Source organism: Colletotrichum fioriniae, assembly GCF_027942845.1.
Source record: "Colletotrichum fioriniae strain IMI 355084 chromosome Unknown scaffold_15, whole genome shotgun sequence".
NCBI lineage: Eukaryota > Fungi > Ascomycota > Sordariomycetes > Glomerellales > Glomerellaceae > Colletotrichum > Colletotrichum fioriniae.
In genome coordinates this window covers 265,460-279,160 of record NW_027076851.1, presented here as the reverse complement: position 1 = coordinate 279,160, position 13,701 = coordinate 265,460, and the positions used below count along the sequence as shown (strand labels likewise).

At 48.9% G+C, this 13,701-nt stretch overlaps 4 protein-coding genes across 4 annotated transcripts; 3 read left to right on the top strand and 1 right to left on the bottom strand.

Moving 5' to 3' along the window:
* Positions 1–280: 280 nt before the first annotated feature.
* Positions 281–1,312, top strand: N0V96_010621 (uncharacterized protein; the record flags this gene model as incomplete). The annotated part of the gene is made up of 2 exons (XM_065759010.1): positions 281–613; positions 821–1,312. The coding sequence occupies 2 exons, from the start codon at positions 281–283 to the stop codon at positions 1,310–1,312; spliced, it is 825 nt and encodes a 274-aa protein (XP_065612320.1).
* A 3,208-nt stretch (positions 1,313–4,520) lies between these two features.
* N0V96_010620 (uncharacterized protein) lies at positions 4,521–5,720 on the top strand (the record flags this gene model as incomplete). Its single annotated transcript, XM_053189333.1, has 2 exons — positions 4,521–4,531; positions 4,589–5,720. 2 exons carry the CDS (start codon positions 4,521–4,523, stop codon positions 5,718–5,720), a joined length of 1,143 nt encoding a protein of 380 aa, XP_053053321.1.
* A 3,710-nt stretch (positions 5,721–9,430) lies between these two features.
* Positions 9,431–10,378, top strand: N0V96_010619 (uncharacterized protein; the record flags this gene model as incomplete). The annotated part of the gene is made up of 1 exon (XM_053189334.1): positions 9,431–10,378. One exon carries the CDS (start codon positions 9,431–9,433, stop codon positions 10,376–10,378), a length of 948 nt encoding a protein of 315 aa, XP_053053322.1.
* A 69-nt stretch (positions 10,379–10,447) lies between these two features.
* Positions 10,448–13,056, bottom strand: N0V96_010618 (uncharacterized protein; the record flags this gene model as incomplete). The annotated part of the gene is made up of 5 exons (XM_065759009.1): positions 10,448–10,860; positions 10,899–11,007; positions 11,240–11,606; positions 11,669–11,690; positions 11,799–13,056. The coding sequence occupies 5 exons, from the start codon at positions 13,054–13,056 to the stop codon at positions 10,448–10,450; spliced, it is 2,169 nt and encodes a 722-aa protein (XP_065612319.1).
* Positions 13,057–13,701: the final 645 nt, after the last annotated feature.

The window sequence follows — 13,701 nt, the reverse complement described above, 5'->3', positions numbered from 1 at the left end:
ATCACCGCCCTTCAGCCTTGGATATCCGGGAGAGACCACTCAAAGTACTTACTACCCGGGAAACCATATCAGCAAAGAGGAAATCGCAACGGTCTCTCAAGTCTTGGAGCAAAACTCTATTTTCCCAGAGAACACCAGATTGAGAAAGTTAGACGCGGATCTTGAATTTGAATTGAAAATCGCTTCTTCCAATGACGAAAGTCTTGGTGTCTTGCCGTTGCCTGACGGCAGAGGCAGCGTGAAGCTCGTGATGGGGGATCATGCAGTTGAGCTGCGGAAAATGTGCGTCGAGTTGACACAAGCGGCGGACTTCGCATCCAACGAGCTCCAGAGAGTCTTCATCGAAGAGTACGTAGAGAGCTTTAGGACCGGAAACCTCGCCAAGTATCGAGATTCACTACGAAACTGGGTGAAGGACAAGGCGCCGGAGATTGAAAACATTTTCGGCTTCGTTGAGCCATACAGAGATCCGCATGGAATACGAGCCGAGTTCGAGGGCCTTGTTGCGATTGCAGACGCCGCGGAAACAAGGAAGTTGACGAGATTGGTCGACAACTCGACACAATTCATCCGCAAGCTACCTTGGACCAGCCCTGAAAACGACGGAAAGGGGGTGTTTGAGAAGTCTTTGTTTGACCCACCTGATCTCTCAAGCATACACAGTAAGGTTCTCCGAGAATCAAAGAACCATCCACTTACTGACATCCCAAAGCACTGGCATATTGCTCCAGTATCATCTTTCCCGGAATTAATCTGCCCAACGTACTCTTTTCCAAAGCTTGCCTTGATTAGCGACTAGCCCGAGCTAACTCATCGGTAGTACAACGATATTAGGCAAGATACGGGATTCAAGAACGTCATCATTGCCAACCGTATGGTTGCGGAGAGCAAGGCTCAAGGTTACCCATTCATTGGCGATCACGAAGAAGCCGCATTCCGTAAAGCTAAGTTCCCAACCTACTACTGGTGGGTTGTTCTCCACGAGCTTCTAGGACATGGCACCGGCCGTATGATGGTTGAAAACACAGAAGGGGATTACAACTTCGACATCCGGAGTCCCCCTATCAATCCTCTTGATGGCAAACCTATCAGATCCTGGTACAAGCCAGGCCAGACTTGGACCGGTCAGTTTGGTGATCTTGCCACAACGGTCGATGAATGCAGAGCAGAGCTAGTTGGCGCCTATCTGATGGATGATAAAGATCTTTTAAGAGTTCTTGGGTTCACAGATGACACGGACGTGACAGCTGACGATAGTGAGTGGCACTTGGCGATGTTGGGCGACGATCGAGACATTGATACATTTGCATAGTTGCGTACAACATGTACCAGCAGCTGGGTGTGGATGGATTGCGTGGTCTTGCCAACTACAACGTCGATAGCAAGGTATGGTTGGAACAACACGTGTATGGCCGTTTAATTGGAATATTTGCTCACTTATTATTACAGCGTTGGGGCCAAGCCCACAGTCGAGTGAGCAGAATGAATACGGAACGCACAGACGACGTACTGACAACGTGGCAGGCTCACTTCGCAATTCTGAACTGGCTGCTTAAGGACGGCGGAGACTGCGTGATTATAGAGCATAACAAGACTGCAGGGACTTTGGCCGTAAAAGTCGACAGAGGAAAAGTTGCCAGTCACGGGAAACCGGCCCTCGGCAGAATGCTCCTACATCTGCACATGTACCGGTGCACAGCAGATGTACAGGCATGCCGGGAGTACTATGAAATGCTTTCCAGGCTGACTGATGAACATCTTGAATGGCGCAAAGTTGTGGTGACCAGTAAGCCACCACCACTTGTATTTGTTCATGCCAACACGTGTCTGAAGGGGGATGGGGTTATTTTGAGAGAGTACGAGCCTACGGTCGAAGGCTTGATTCAAAGCTGGGCTGAGCGCCGCATTTGAATTGCAAAATAGCACTGTTTTGTCGATAAATTCAATTAGAATGAATTGTGTCTAGAATGACTACTAGAGGCCCTGGGCCCACTGCATGATTTGAAAAATGGACTGGATAAAAGCCAACAAGAGTCCTATGCTTCCAAATAGAATAACAGCCCAGAACGTCAACCAGTTTGCAGAGTCGCGATGGTCTCGCCAAAGCTCCGCTAAAGATCGGGGTTTCTTACTTGATGCATAGTTGCACAGTCGAGCTAGTCTACCTCTCAAATGTGGGAAGTCTTTCGTTACATCATAATCCTGTCGACCTTGAGGTATCTCGGGAGACAAAAAAGCCTTGGCTCCACACAACTCAGACAGCAAAGGGTCATGTCCTTGGCGAGGAATGTCGAAGAACGGGCGAAGCTTGCGAAAGAGCTTTCTTGACCTGCGACTCTGGCCGAAAAGTAGCCTGTACGAAAGTAATATCTCTTCCATCAGTTGGACAACGTCTTGCTCTTTCGCCCATATTGTTGGTTGGCTAGCGTCTGAAGCGCAGCGATGTAACACGCTAGCTCCGCTTTCTTGTAGACTGGTAACGCAGAAAGACGGGTATCGGTAAAGAAACAAGGTGTTTGTGGTCTTGTCAAGCTCGAGGTGACAGCTCAAGCAGTCCACCCATTGGAATTTGATGCCACAAACCTTGGCCAGCAAATATGCCTCGACGTCCTCGGGTGACAACCTCCGTACTTGATCAAAAACTTTTCGATCCTCAACATCGTCAAAGGCGCAAAAGTTTCGTGGTGGCAGCATGATACCAAATCCCAGGAGAAAATCAGACAGATTTCTCTTTGCGGATGAGTGTACTTGAGCATGGCGCACATATCCTTCGCCATGATGACCTTGCATCTCGTCAACAACCACAAACTCCGATCTGGGGTAGGTGGTATCGAAGTCCGGTCTGTAGAGCATGGTGCTCCAGCCTAAAATAGCAAAAACCAGATCCCGGACCGACTGCTCTGCATGATATTCTTTGGGGACCACGACGAGTCCCAAGTCGAGTAGATAGTCTACTACATCATCGATACTCGTAGATCTGGGTTCAAGTAGGTAGTCCACTACTCTTTTCCATATGGGCATAAATGCTGTTTCGAAGGTTTTCAAATTGTCGCGATCGTAGTCTGGAAGGCTCTGAAATAAAGCCGGAGGTTGTTGCTGGACCTGTTGTAGTAGCCACCATCGACGCCATGAAGGCTCAGAATACTGCGCTCCTGCATGGTCGTCCATACTCATTCAGGTCTGTGGGGCGAGGCTCGGGGTTGCGGGGTTGTGGATGTACCTGCATTTGACCACGTTAGCCTAGGCAGCGCCAAGCATCACGATGCAAATCGAAAAGATGGCGTGATAGATGTCTTACCGAACCACTGGCCGCCAAGTCTATGCCCGTTTTTTAGGGCCTTCAATGCTCAGACCTGTCGAACAAGCTTGGCAATGCTATATCATTCGTTTGATTCGTGTAGAGGTCTCTAAGTAGTAGTATCTAAGATAAACGCAAAAGGTAGTCGCCTTTGGAAAGGCGCGAATGGAGCCAAACTTTCCAGTGCAGTCATGAGGCCAAAACGCTATTTTACATGAAGGGGCCACAAATTAATTATAAGGGTGAGAAAAGCCCGGTCCTTGGCATGTCATACGCCCTCAGCTGACATATTGGGACACCGAGTCCCAAGCTCATGGCCGTTTACATCGACTTGCAGGGGGCAGAAATCAGGCTGTGCCCCAAATCACTGTGATTGATGCTCTGTCTATCACCAACGCTTGCAGAACGGATAGCCAGACCTCAGGCTCGGAGCAGGTGAGCGTTATCGCCAACTAATCCCAGTGTCGGGTACATTAGCCGCATGTATCCAGGCGATGCACACACTGTTGAGTGTCTCAAGGGGCTAGACCTACACTGTGTATCAGGAGATTTAGTGCCAGAAGCCGAAGCTGAAGATGCACAACTTGAGTGCATATAGGAACAGAAGATTTCTATTGGTTCGTTGGTGCGTTCCCATGTTTGAAACGGGCGGGTGGCAGTCAATAAGTCATTCAGGATTCTAAACTGCAATGCCACTGACCGAACCAATGAGGTACGAAAGGCTTATCAGCGCATCCGTAATTGGAAGGAAAGAGGCGACAAATCATGAATGTCTTGGAGTTGTGTTCAACCAACAAAGTGCCAACTAAAACCAGCAACCAGGCGCACAATAAGCCCGCCAACCAGAGCGGTTGGCCAAGGTAAGTGCGGGGAGAATCAGCTCACGGAGCGAGGTTCGGCAAGCCTGTCTGTAGCTTTTGGTACCATTGATGTACATTGGAAACATTGCTTACCTGGTACGTCTGGCTCGTCGATGCACAAGTACAATCCTGATGTGAATAAAAATAGCCGCCCACCCCTCTTCCACCATTTGGTCTCCTGCCATACGGACCTCAACACGAATGACCCGAACTTTGGCTTACGCTATCTAACCTTGCCTTCCGCTCAATTTCAAGGTCGTCCAAGGTCGTCCCGAACATCCCTCAAAGTGGCTGATTTTCAAGTCCAATCCATCGTTCACATCGTTCTCGTTTAACTTGCTGAAGAGGAAGCATCGGCACAAATGGTCACCAAGTAAGCTCAATTTCGCGGCTGTTAACATCAGGCTTTGATGCCAGCATACCCTTGCAGCATCAACTATGTGCATAATGATGCGCCAGTGGCTCACATTGTCAGACACCCTTCGAGCCCTCTTTGGCACAAGGCTCTAGATCGGTACAAAGACGAGCTTGAAAGTATTGAGGAGTTCCAGTCCATCCAAGAAATCCAGTCTTTAAGAGACCTCATCAATTCGGTCGAAACTCTCCAGACTGTTGCCCCTCGAAACCATATTGGCCTCGTGCCTCTGAACAGATTGGCACCTCGGTTGAAATTCATCGATGATTTTTCCGCGGTTCTGGCCCTGTGCTTCGGGGCTGATGCGGCGTTGACGGCCGCTGTATGGGGAAGCATTCGGCTCATCCTCGGGCACGCCTCCTCAGCTGCTGAGACGTTCCAGGATGTTCTCGATATGCTCGAAGAACTCAGCTTAACATTGCCTCGCTTTCAGATGTATGAGAACACTCTTCCTCTGAACCAGTCTCTTCAAGCCGCTCTGGTCGATGTCTACTCCGAAGTCATTTGCTTTTACGCCCGTACTGTCCATTTTCTCCGTGATCATCCACACCTGGTTCTCAGAAAGACTGAATGGGCGGCTTTCAGGAAAGATTACACAAGAACAATCCTTCGCATCAAAAGAATATCATCCACTGTTGAAGCTCAAGCCGACTTAGCTCGCATGCGGAAAGATGATGCCAAGTACAAGGAAGTCTTAGAGCTGATGACTGGTCTCAATGTTGGCGAAAGAGCGCAGGAGAAGTCGACATCTTACAATAATATTCCATTTCTCATGAACAACAAGTTCTGTGGCAGAGATGAGATTTTATCGACTGTACACAACGAGCTTGGATGTCAAACTTCAGGGTCGAGGCTAAGATCCATGGCACTTTTTGGCATGGGCGGAGTTGGGAAATCACAGATTGCGATGCAGTATGCCTACCATGCTATGACCCAGTACGATGTCATTCTTTGGGTGGCGGCAGATAATTCGATTGCGATGGGGCAAAGCTTCCGGAACATCGCTGATGGCATTCACCTCTGGGATGATGGCGAGGAGACAAAGGATGCAACAGCCGCGATCTGGAAAGTCAAGAATTGGTTGAAGTCAACTGGTAAGCTAGCCGAGATCTTGCTTTCATCAAGCATAAGAAACCTTCGGGACTGACGGAGGAACATCTAGGCTCTACCTGGCTACTCATCTTTGATAATGCCGATGACCTTGCTACGTTGAAAACCGCGTGGCCTGGCCCCGATGAAGGATCGGTTCTCTTGACAACTCGGGATTTCGCTGTCGCGACCAGTATCACAGCACAATACATCCACGTACAACCGCTGGAAGATGCAGAAGGAAGCGGTCTTCTCTTGAGAGCAGCTGGAATGAAAAGGGACCAAACTGCATCATCGGACCTTGACTTAGCCTCTACTATTAGCCGGACACTTGGTGGATTGCCACTGGCATTAGCTCAGATCGGAGGTTTCATCAACCAACGAAAGCTCAGTCTTGCTGATTTCTTACGTCTTTACGAGAAGAACCCTGCTAGAATCGGATCGAGGAGGACACACGATGGGGACTACGAATACACGATGAGTACAGTCTGGGATGTGTCATTCGAGAAATTGACTGGGGATGCAACGTCGCTGCTAAACATTTTGGCTTTTTTCGACCCGGACAACATATCCGAGAGCATCCTTCTTCAGGGGTCTGATGGAATCGACGGTAAATTCAGCTTTTTAGCTGACGAATTAGAGTTGGTCTTCATGGCTTGCGCGGCCTGCAATCATCCCGCTGACTATCAGAAGCCTAGGTGACGCCTCTGAGGAGCTCTTGCGAGGCGCCCTCGTCAATCGTGCGGCTGAAGCTTCTGTATTGTCAGTCCATAGACTTGTTCAAACCGCAGCTATCAGAAGACTTCACGATAATGATCGTGTTGAATGCTTGGACAATGCTGTCCGAATTCTGTCTTGGGGGTTTCCAGATACATGGAGCAAGGACGTTGGGCACCAGATATCAGCCTGGGAAAAGTGCGAAATGTGCTTGCCTCATATTCATCACCTAGTCAAGCAAGCGAAATCAATCAAGGTTTGCCCCGGTGACAGACAAAGTCACGCTGAGCTACTCCTTAGATGTAGCTGGTAAGTACTTTAGCCAATATCTTTTGATGCCGCCTCTGATTTCATATTCAACTGCTCATCTGGGGTCTAGGTATCTGTACGAAAGAGAGATGTATACCATAGCCAGAGAATTTGTCGAGCAGGCTATCGAAAGCTTTGAAGACAAAACGACGCCCAGCTTTGCTAGTGCTATTGACCTCGGGGGTCTAATTGACATCGACCTTAGCCAGCCTGCTCGGTCTCTAGCCCCGTTCAACAGAGCGCTTGAAATCCGGCAGAAACACTTTGGCCCAGAAGACCCATTCATCGCGTTCAGTCTAAACAACATTGCTTTGGCATACACGGAGATGGGAGAGCTTGAAAAGGCCCACCGGACACACCAAGAGGCAATTAGACTCCGGCTCCAGGCAAACAGTGACAGGATTGGAAATTCTTACAGCAACATGTCCAGCTTGCTCTTGCGGATGGGCAAGCCAGACGAGGCTGAGGAAATGCTTGCAAGATGTCCATCGCTGAAGGACTTCACAGACGAGACCTTCCTTGCAACTGGAAACCCACGGTTTTCTGGGGACATGGTACTGCTATCTCGCATACGAAAAGCCCAGGGGCAAACAACCGAAGCTTTGCGACTGGCCTCCAAAGCCCTCGCATTCAGACAGAAGCTTCTAGGAAACCGACTGAAGACCTGTGACTCGATGTATGACGTAGCTTCCATGCTGTTGACAACAGGTCACGACAGTTCCGCTAGGTGCGTAGTAATATACGTGACTCGTTGGCAATCTGAATTCTAAAAGAAATACTAACTATATACCAAAATCCAAAGGCAACTTCTCGAAGAATTAGTCTCAATCTCGGAGACTTTTATCGAGGGCGAAGGACAGAGAGCTCGGGCCTTGTTTAAACTATCGGGCATCTACGAGAAAAAGGGGATGGTAAAAGAGAGCAACGACAGTAGAGCATTGGCTTTGGAGATTCGTCAGAAACTGAAACCGGAATTCAAGAATAACTTGTTTCAAGAGTCCGAGTTTGCGAAGCTCTGTGTGTGGATGCTATGGTAGTTCAGGTAGTGATCACGGAAATCAGACGAGTAGTTAGTTGTGCATCCGGTCGGGTGGTGTTAGAGCGAGGGAGGGATGCGTGGAAATAGGGTGAGTGATTAGACCAGTTCATGTAGTAGATACCAATGACTCGGAACGTGAAGCGCTAGGTCCTTGAATTAGGATAAACGGAAAAAGAAATGGAAAAAACACGTTTTGTGCCTAGAGATTGATGTTGGTTGGGGCTCCCAAAGCGTAACCACTTAGGATTAAGCGCATCGTACCGATCCCATTGTAGCTGCATAACATGATGGTCGCAACCTTCAAGGTCGCATTTGCTAGCAAAAGCTGAAGACGCAACGATCTGGAGGCGCAATTTTAGAAGTACAATGGGCACGCGCCGCCTTGTATGTAGCTGTCGACCCTGCGACGCGCGCTTCAATGGGGCCCTTATCCACGTTCACCAAAGAGACATTGATAAACTTCAGCCGATCCAGCGTGATGATGCAAATCTGTCTACACCGTCCACGTGTGAGCTTTTTGGGGGCATGATCGGGGACTATGATTGAATGTGATTGTGAACGTTGCAATAGGACATTTAAAGCCATTCATAAGCGTGACTGAGTCTTCAATATATTCATACTATTACCACATGAACCTTGATGAGATTAACCATTACGCCATTAATCGATTTAGATTGTAAAAGCCTTCAGCGCCGAATGCAAATATTTTGGTGACATGACCACTAACATAGACCGTAAAATGAAATGTTTGAGTTTGTCTGAGTGTTTCTTGCAATCATTCTCGAATCTTTCATGAATGCTGATGAGCCAAAAAATCACTGTCGATCCCATTTGTCTTCATCTCTGTATCGTAGAAGACCACAAATCAGGTCCTACAACTGCTAAGATAACTGCCGGAGATAGTACGCGTATCGATTTTATACCACAAGGCTGGTACAGACCGGGAGGAGATGCAGAAGGCCATCACAGATTTTGCCTGCACCTGCAGGACTGGACGATTGCGAGCGACCAGTTCATGACGATTTCGGAGAGGTAGACAACTCTAAGAAGCCTTGAAGGGAAGGACAGGGGGGCTTACGGCGAGGGCGACCAAGAGACGCGAGCCACCTCATTCAAAGATCACTCGGCTGCTTCAGATACAATCAGACTCCTGAGCAGTACATAACGAGATGAGGGAGACGAAAGCAACGCCAAATCAACCTGTAGTGCAAGAAGACTGTGGCCAATGAACGATCCCTTCCCTGCAGGGTCATGCTTCAAGATCAACTCAGAAATATGTCACACTAGATTTAGCTATCCTTAATAGTGGGGGAAGAAAGCGCAATTCCCCGAGTTCGGAATCGTGACTGTGTCCCATTCTTGTGGCCAGGCTTGCAGCTTCTTACTCTCGAGAGTTCAGGTCTCACACGTTATGGATGCTGTCAATCCACTGGAGTCACCTCTAAGGTGAAGCATGGACCAATGATCTTGACGCAGCTTAGCACTTGATATGCCGAGTGGAGGGTGAGGGATATTCCACACACACAGTCTTACATGCAGCTCTCGACGCACCCGAATGGGTTCTTCGTGCACATCTACCACAGACACAGTGAAGACTCAAAAACACATACAGTGACACTTATTTTACAATAAGTCATCAAAGAAGCGTTCAGCTTCGGATCCCCTCTTTCTGTGCCGTCTCGAATCGAATCGTAGCCAAGATAATGACGATGAACAATAACAAATCTCAGCGCAAGACATATTTCATTCTCCGTAGCACCGAGTACCAGCCTGACGACCTCATACAACTTGGCCAGCTCATCGAGGACCCTCGCGCTCCTTACGAGCCCTTAGCGCCTCCCATCAGGCCTTTCCCTACCAATGCCGTCCGTGTCAGCCACGAAAGCAACTGGTCCTTGACCAAATCCAAAGGAGCAGCGAGACATACTGGTGTCTTTGCACAGTTTGTTTCTTTGGTCACGGCCGAAACCTCGATCCATGAGTCGACCGAGACCACGCGCTCGTGGAGAGCGGCCCAGCTCGAGACAGCTTCCCTCGGACTGGGAACTAATAAAGAATCCGACTACGTCAGCGCTAGCGTGCAAGAGGCGGCGGTGCAGAAGCGTCTGACGCGCGAAGGGTTCTTCAAGAAAATGGTCGTCAGCAAGAAAGTGTTGTACATGATCACGGGGATCAAAATTGCGAGAAGGCCTGGCCAGGTCTCGTACGGAGTGATGAAGACGACGGGGATCGACGCGAAATTTGGCGCAGACCCTGGGACCGGGGGACTGGCCATGCCCGGCGTACAAGGTGGCGTGAACCGTTTCAAGAATGATGTTGAGAGCAGCATGCCGGAGGAGGATTTCGTATTTGCCTACAGACTGCGAAAGATCCACGTCAACTTCAGCAGCAACAGAGCCCTATTACTAGGGAGCGTAATGTCTGGGGCCGAGCTACATGGACATGGTGTTGGAGGAGGTAGCGAGGATACAAGCTCTGAAGAGGAGAGCGATGACGAGACACCCGACGAGGTTGTCGTTGATGTCGATGAGCTTGATACAGTCTTAGTTGAGAACGAAGACTTCGGACAGTCGTTACCCGCTCGGGACGCCAAGAATACCGGCTTTGATGAAGTCGATGGTGATGACTGCCTTGTCATAGTTGCAGATTAATCGAGAAAAGACCATCGTGTTCAACATGATTGCATTAGCGTTTATTTCGATCTAAGAAAAAACCGAGGACTATTTGTTCCAGGCGCCCAAACAATGCCGTAGCATCAGTGCAAAAAATGAAACAGAGCTGCTTTTTTCTTCCCCGCTGAAGTTGAAGTAGTTGTCCCGGCCCACCCAGGGATTGAGGTAGTTGTGCTGGTCCGCAGCGGGCGCCATGCACATCTTCAATAGTATGATCCGGATGGCTTCGACCGTCTTGAATTCCAAAGCCGGTCCGAAGTCTATCTCAGCTTTGTTTGCGTCGTAGAACTGGTATAGTATGGCAATGAGGGACGCAACTATCGGCGTCGCGAACGAGGTTCCCGACATGGCAACCCATAATCCTGGATGCTTCTTTGAGTTCTTCTTTTCTACCACCTTCAGAGCCGATTCCGTGTCCTTGTCTTTCAGAGCTTCCGGCCAGATCGACACGACATCGTGGCCTAGAATGCTGAAGCAAAAGTCACCGTCCAGGCCAGACCTTGGGCTGAAGGAGCACTTGCCGCCTTGATGGTCAGCTGCAAAGATTTTGAAAACATCGGTGAGCCGAGCAGGGAAGGGAACGTGGGGTTTTGTGTTCCCAGAGTTGCCTGCGGCCGCACATAAGATCTTATTCTTAAAAATGGCATTTCGAATGACCGTTCGAAATTCTGGCGTTTTAATACGTGGGAACCCAAAAGACATCGAAATAATGTCGGTGTCCCATACCTCGACGGCATGTTTGATTGCCTGATCACAAAATCGTGTTCGTTAGCTGATGTCCCCAGGTTTTATGATGGCTTGAAAAAGATAGGGTAACAGTCGTGTGTTACACGCACTTACCTTGGTGACCTTTTCCTCTGCGTCGGGATCTTTCAATAAGGAGGCTCGCGTTGTGGCCACCCGAGCTATAGAGAGCTCAACGAGTGGTGAGAGCTGAAGCATAATTCCGGCAATGAAAGTGCCATGCCCATCCTCATCGATCGCTTCCATGCTGGGGTTCTCTGTCACGAAGTCCTGGAAAAGCGCCACCTTCTTGTTCGCTGCTTGCCTGAAGTCTTGCAATTGCCGCTTGATGACAAAGGGGTGAGTTTTGTCGAGACCTGTATCAATAATGGTTACCCTGACACGCTCCATGTTCTTGTCCTGTCGAGTACTAAGGATCATATCGCGAGACCTGATGAAGTCCCTCATCCACTTTTCGCTGTTTCTGCAAGTCATCGTTATTTCCTGCGCAGTAGTAGTATTATAGTTAATGTGAGTGGGACTTACTGTATACTGCTGAGTTCAGTCTCTGAGTCGAAAAAGGCATGTTCTGAGTCGAGATGTAATGGTGTTTCTACCAACATTAGCTTTGGTTAGTTGAATCATCCAAACGCCACTCAAATTGCTGAATACTTACCGGGCTCCGACCACTCCGAAATTCCGGTGTCTCTTTTGCTGATTCCTTGCTGAATTTCAAGATCCTCAGATCTCTCTGCTTGTTCTTTCTGAGCCGCTTCTTCCTCCGATACCATGGCCCACACCGTTGCCTTCTCCTCCAGCTTTCGCTTATCCATCAAGTCTTTCTCTTTTCTCTTCTGCTCCCCCTCTTCATGCGACCTCTTAAGTCGAGTTTCTTCAGCCCTTTTATTTTCTTCTTCTTCCTCTTCTCTGAGTCTCTTCTGCTCTTCATTTCTCTTCCTTCTCTCCTCGTACCGCTTCCTCTTTTCCTCGATTTCTTTTTGTCTCTTTTTCCTCCGGTCTTCTTCCTTCTTCCTCTCTAGAACCTTTTGAATCACGGAGCTCCATTGACTAGCCAGCCTCCTGCGGTGAGCAATTCTTAGTTCTGCTTCTTTCCTGGCTTCTGCCAACGCCCTCTGCCATCTTTGTCTGGCCAATACTCTTCGACAAATGAGATACCAAGCTTCGCGCATCTCCTTCTTCCGCGGTATGACATTCTTTACCACATCGGCACGAATCCTTTTCAGGCACTTCTTCCATCTCTTACTCGCCAGAGTTCCTGTTGCCTTTCTCCACTCATCCCTGACTTCTTCCCCTATACTTGGTGCGATTCTGAGTTGACCGGATTCATGGGCACCATACCTCCGTATGCGGGACTCAATAATGTTGTATACTTCGTATCCGCGCTTTCGATCCTTTAGATCCAAGGTGAACAGTTTGAATGCCTCGATTCCATGTTTTTTTATGTCGTTCAGTTCGTCATCACTCATGTCGTCTCCGATCTTGACCAGCGCACGGACACGAGTCCTATTCAGCCTAGCAAGCTCCATAGGCTTTCGATTTCGGTTTTCCAGCAGAACTTCAGTACAATGAAGGACATTATCGATGTCATCATCCTGATCACTATTTGTCTTGTCGTTCATATTGTCCACGGCTAGCGCCAGTGCCTTAGAGTTGAGCTTCTCAGCTTTCGCAATATCTCCTCCTCCCTCTTGTCTGGCGAACTCGATGAGTGCGGCCACCAAATCCCTTCGAACCTCCAAAACTTTCAGAGGATCGGGAGGTTTCTGGGAGTTACGGGCCTTGAGAACTTCACGGTAAAGCTTCTCAGCCTCGCTATACTTTTCCATGTGGAAATAACACTCTCCCAGATGATGCCGCGCGACGACTATCTCCATGTTGTCGCGGGGGAGTTTCTGGATATTTTCCCACAACATCGCGTCTAGAATTAGTTTGGCAGCTTCTTCGGCTTTGTGTGGGTCAGTTTTCAACTTCGCAGCTTCTTCGATTGCTCTTCTGAAGTCCTGGAGGCTAAGATTTGTGCGATTTTCGATACTTGAATGTTTCGGAATATTTTCAACAGACTTGTGTTGAGGAAGCCCCGGTTTCTGATGTGCAGCTGAGTCTCCTACAATCAAGATATTGGCTTCTTCTCTCTTGATTCTTCCAAGTGGTTGAACATTTGTTGTCGCCTGTGGTGGTATGTTTAATGAGCGTGTGGGATGACCGATGGAAGGTCTTAACGTAGGCTCGGCACTTCGTCCTCTCGGCATTTGATCTCTTCCGATAGACAAGTCTGTTTGACTGCGTACTTCTGACCCAGTTTTTGAGCTGCTGAATCCTGGTCTAGGCTGGTTGAAGCTCGAAGATCGACTGTGATAGATATGATTTGTTTCGGACAGAGACCCTTTGCCCGTCACCGTTCCCCGCTAGGGTCGACCCGTTGCCGGGAATCGCTGGCAGCATCGAGACAGACGACACGATGACGGTAGTTCTCAGGATCCTCAAATGATTAGGCTGCCACTGTTGTGAGCTGTGCTGATGTCTCGATGTAAGGTATACGACAATGGGTAACGGAATTC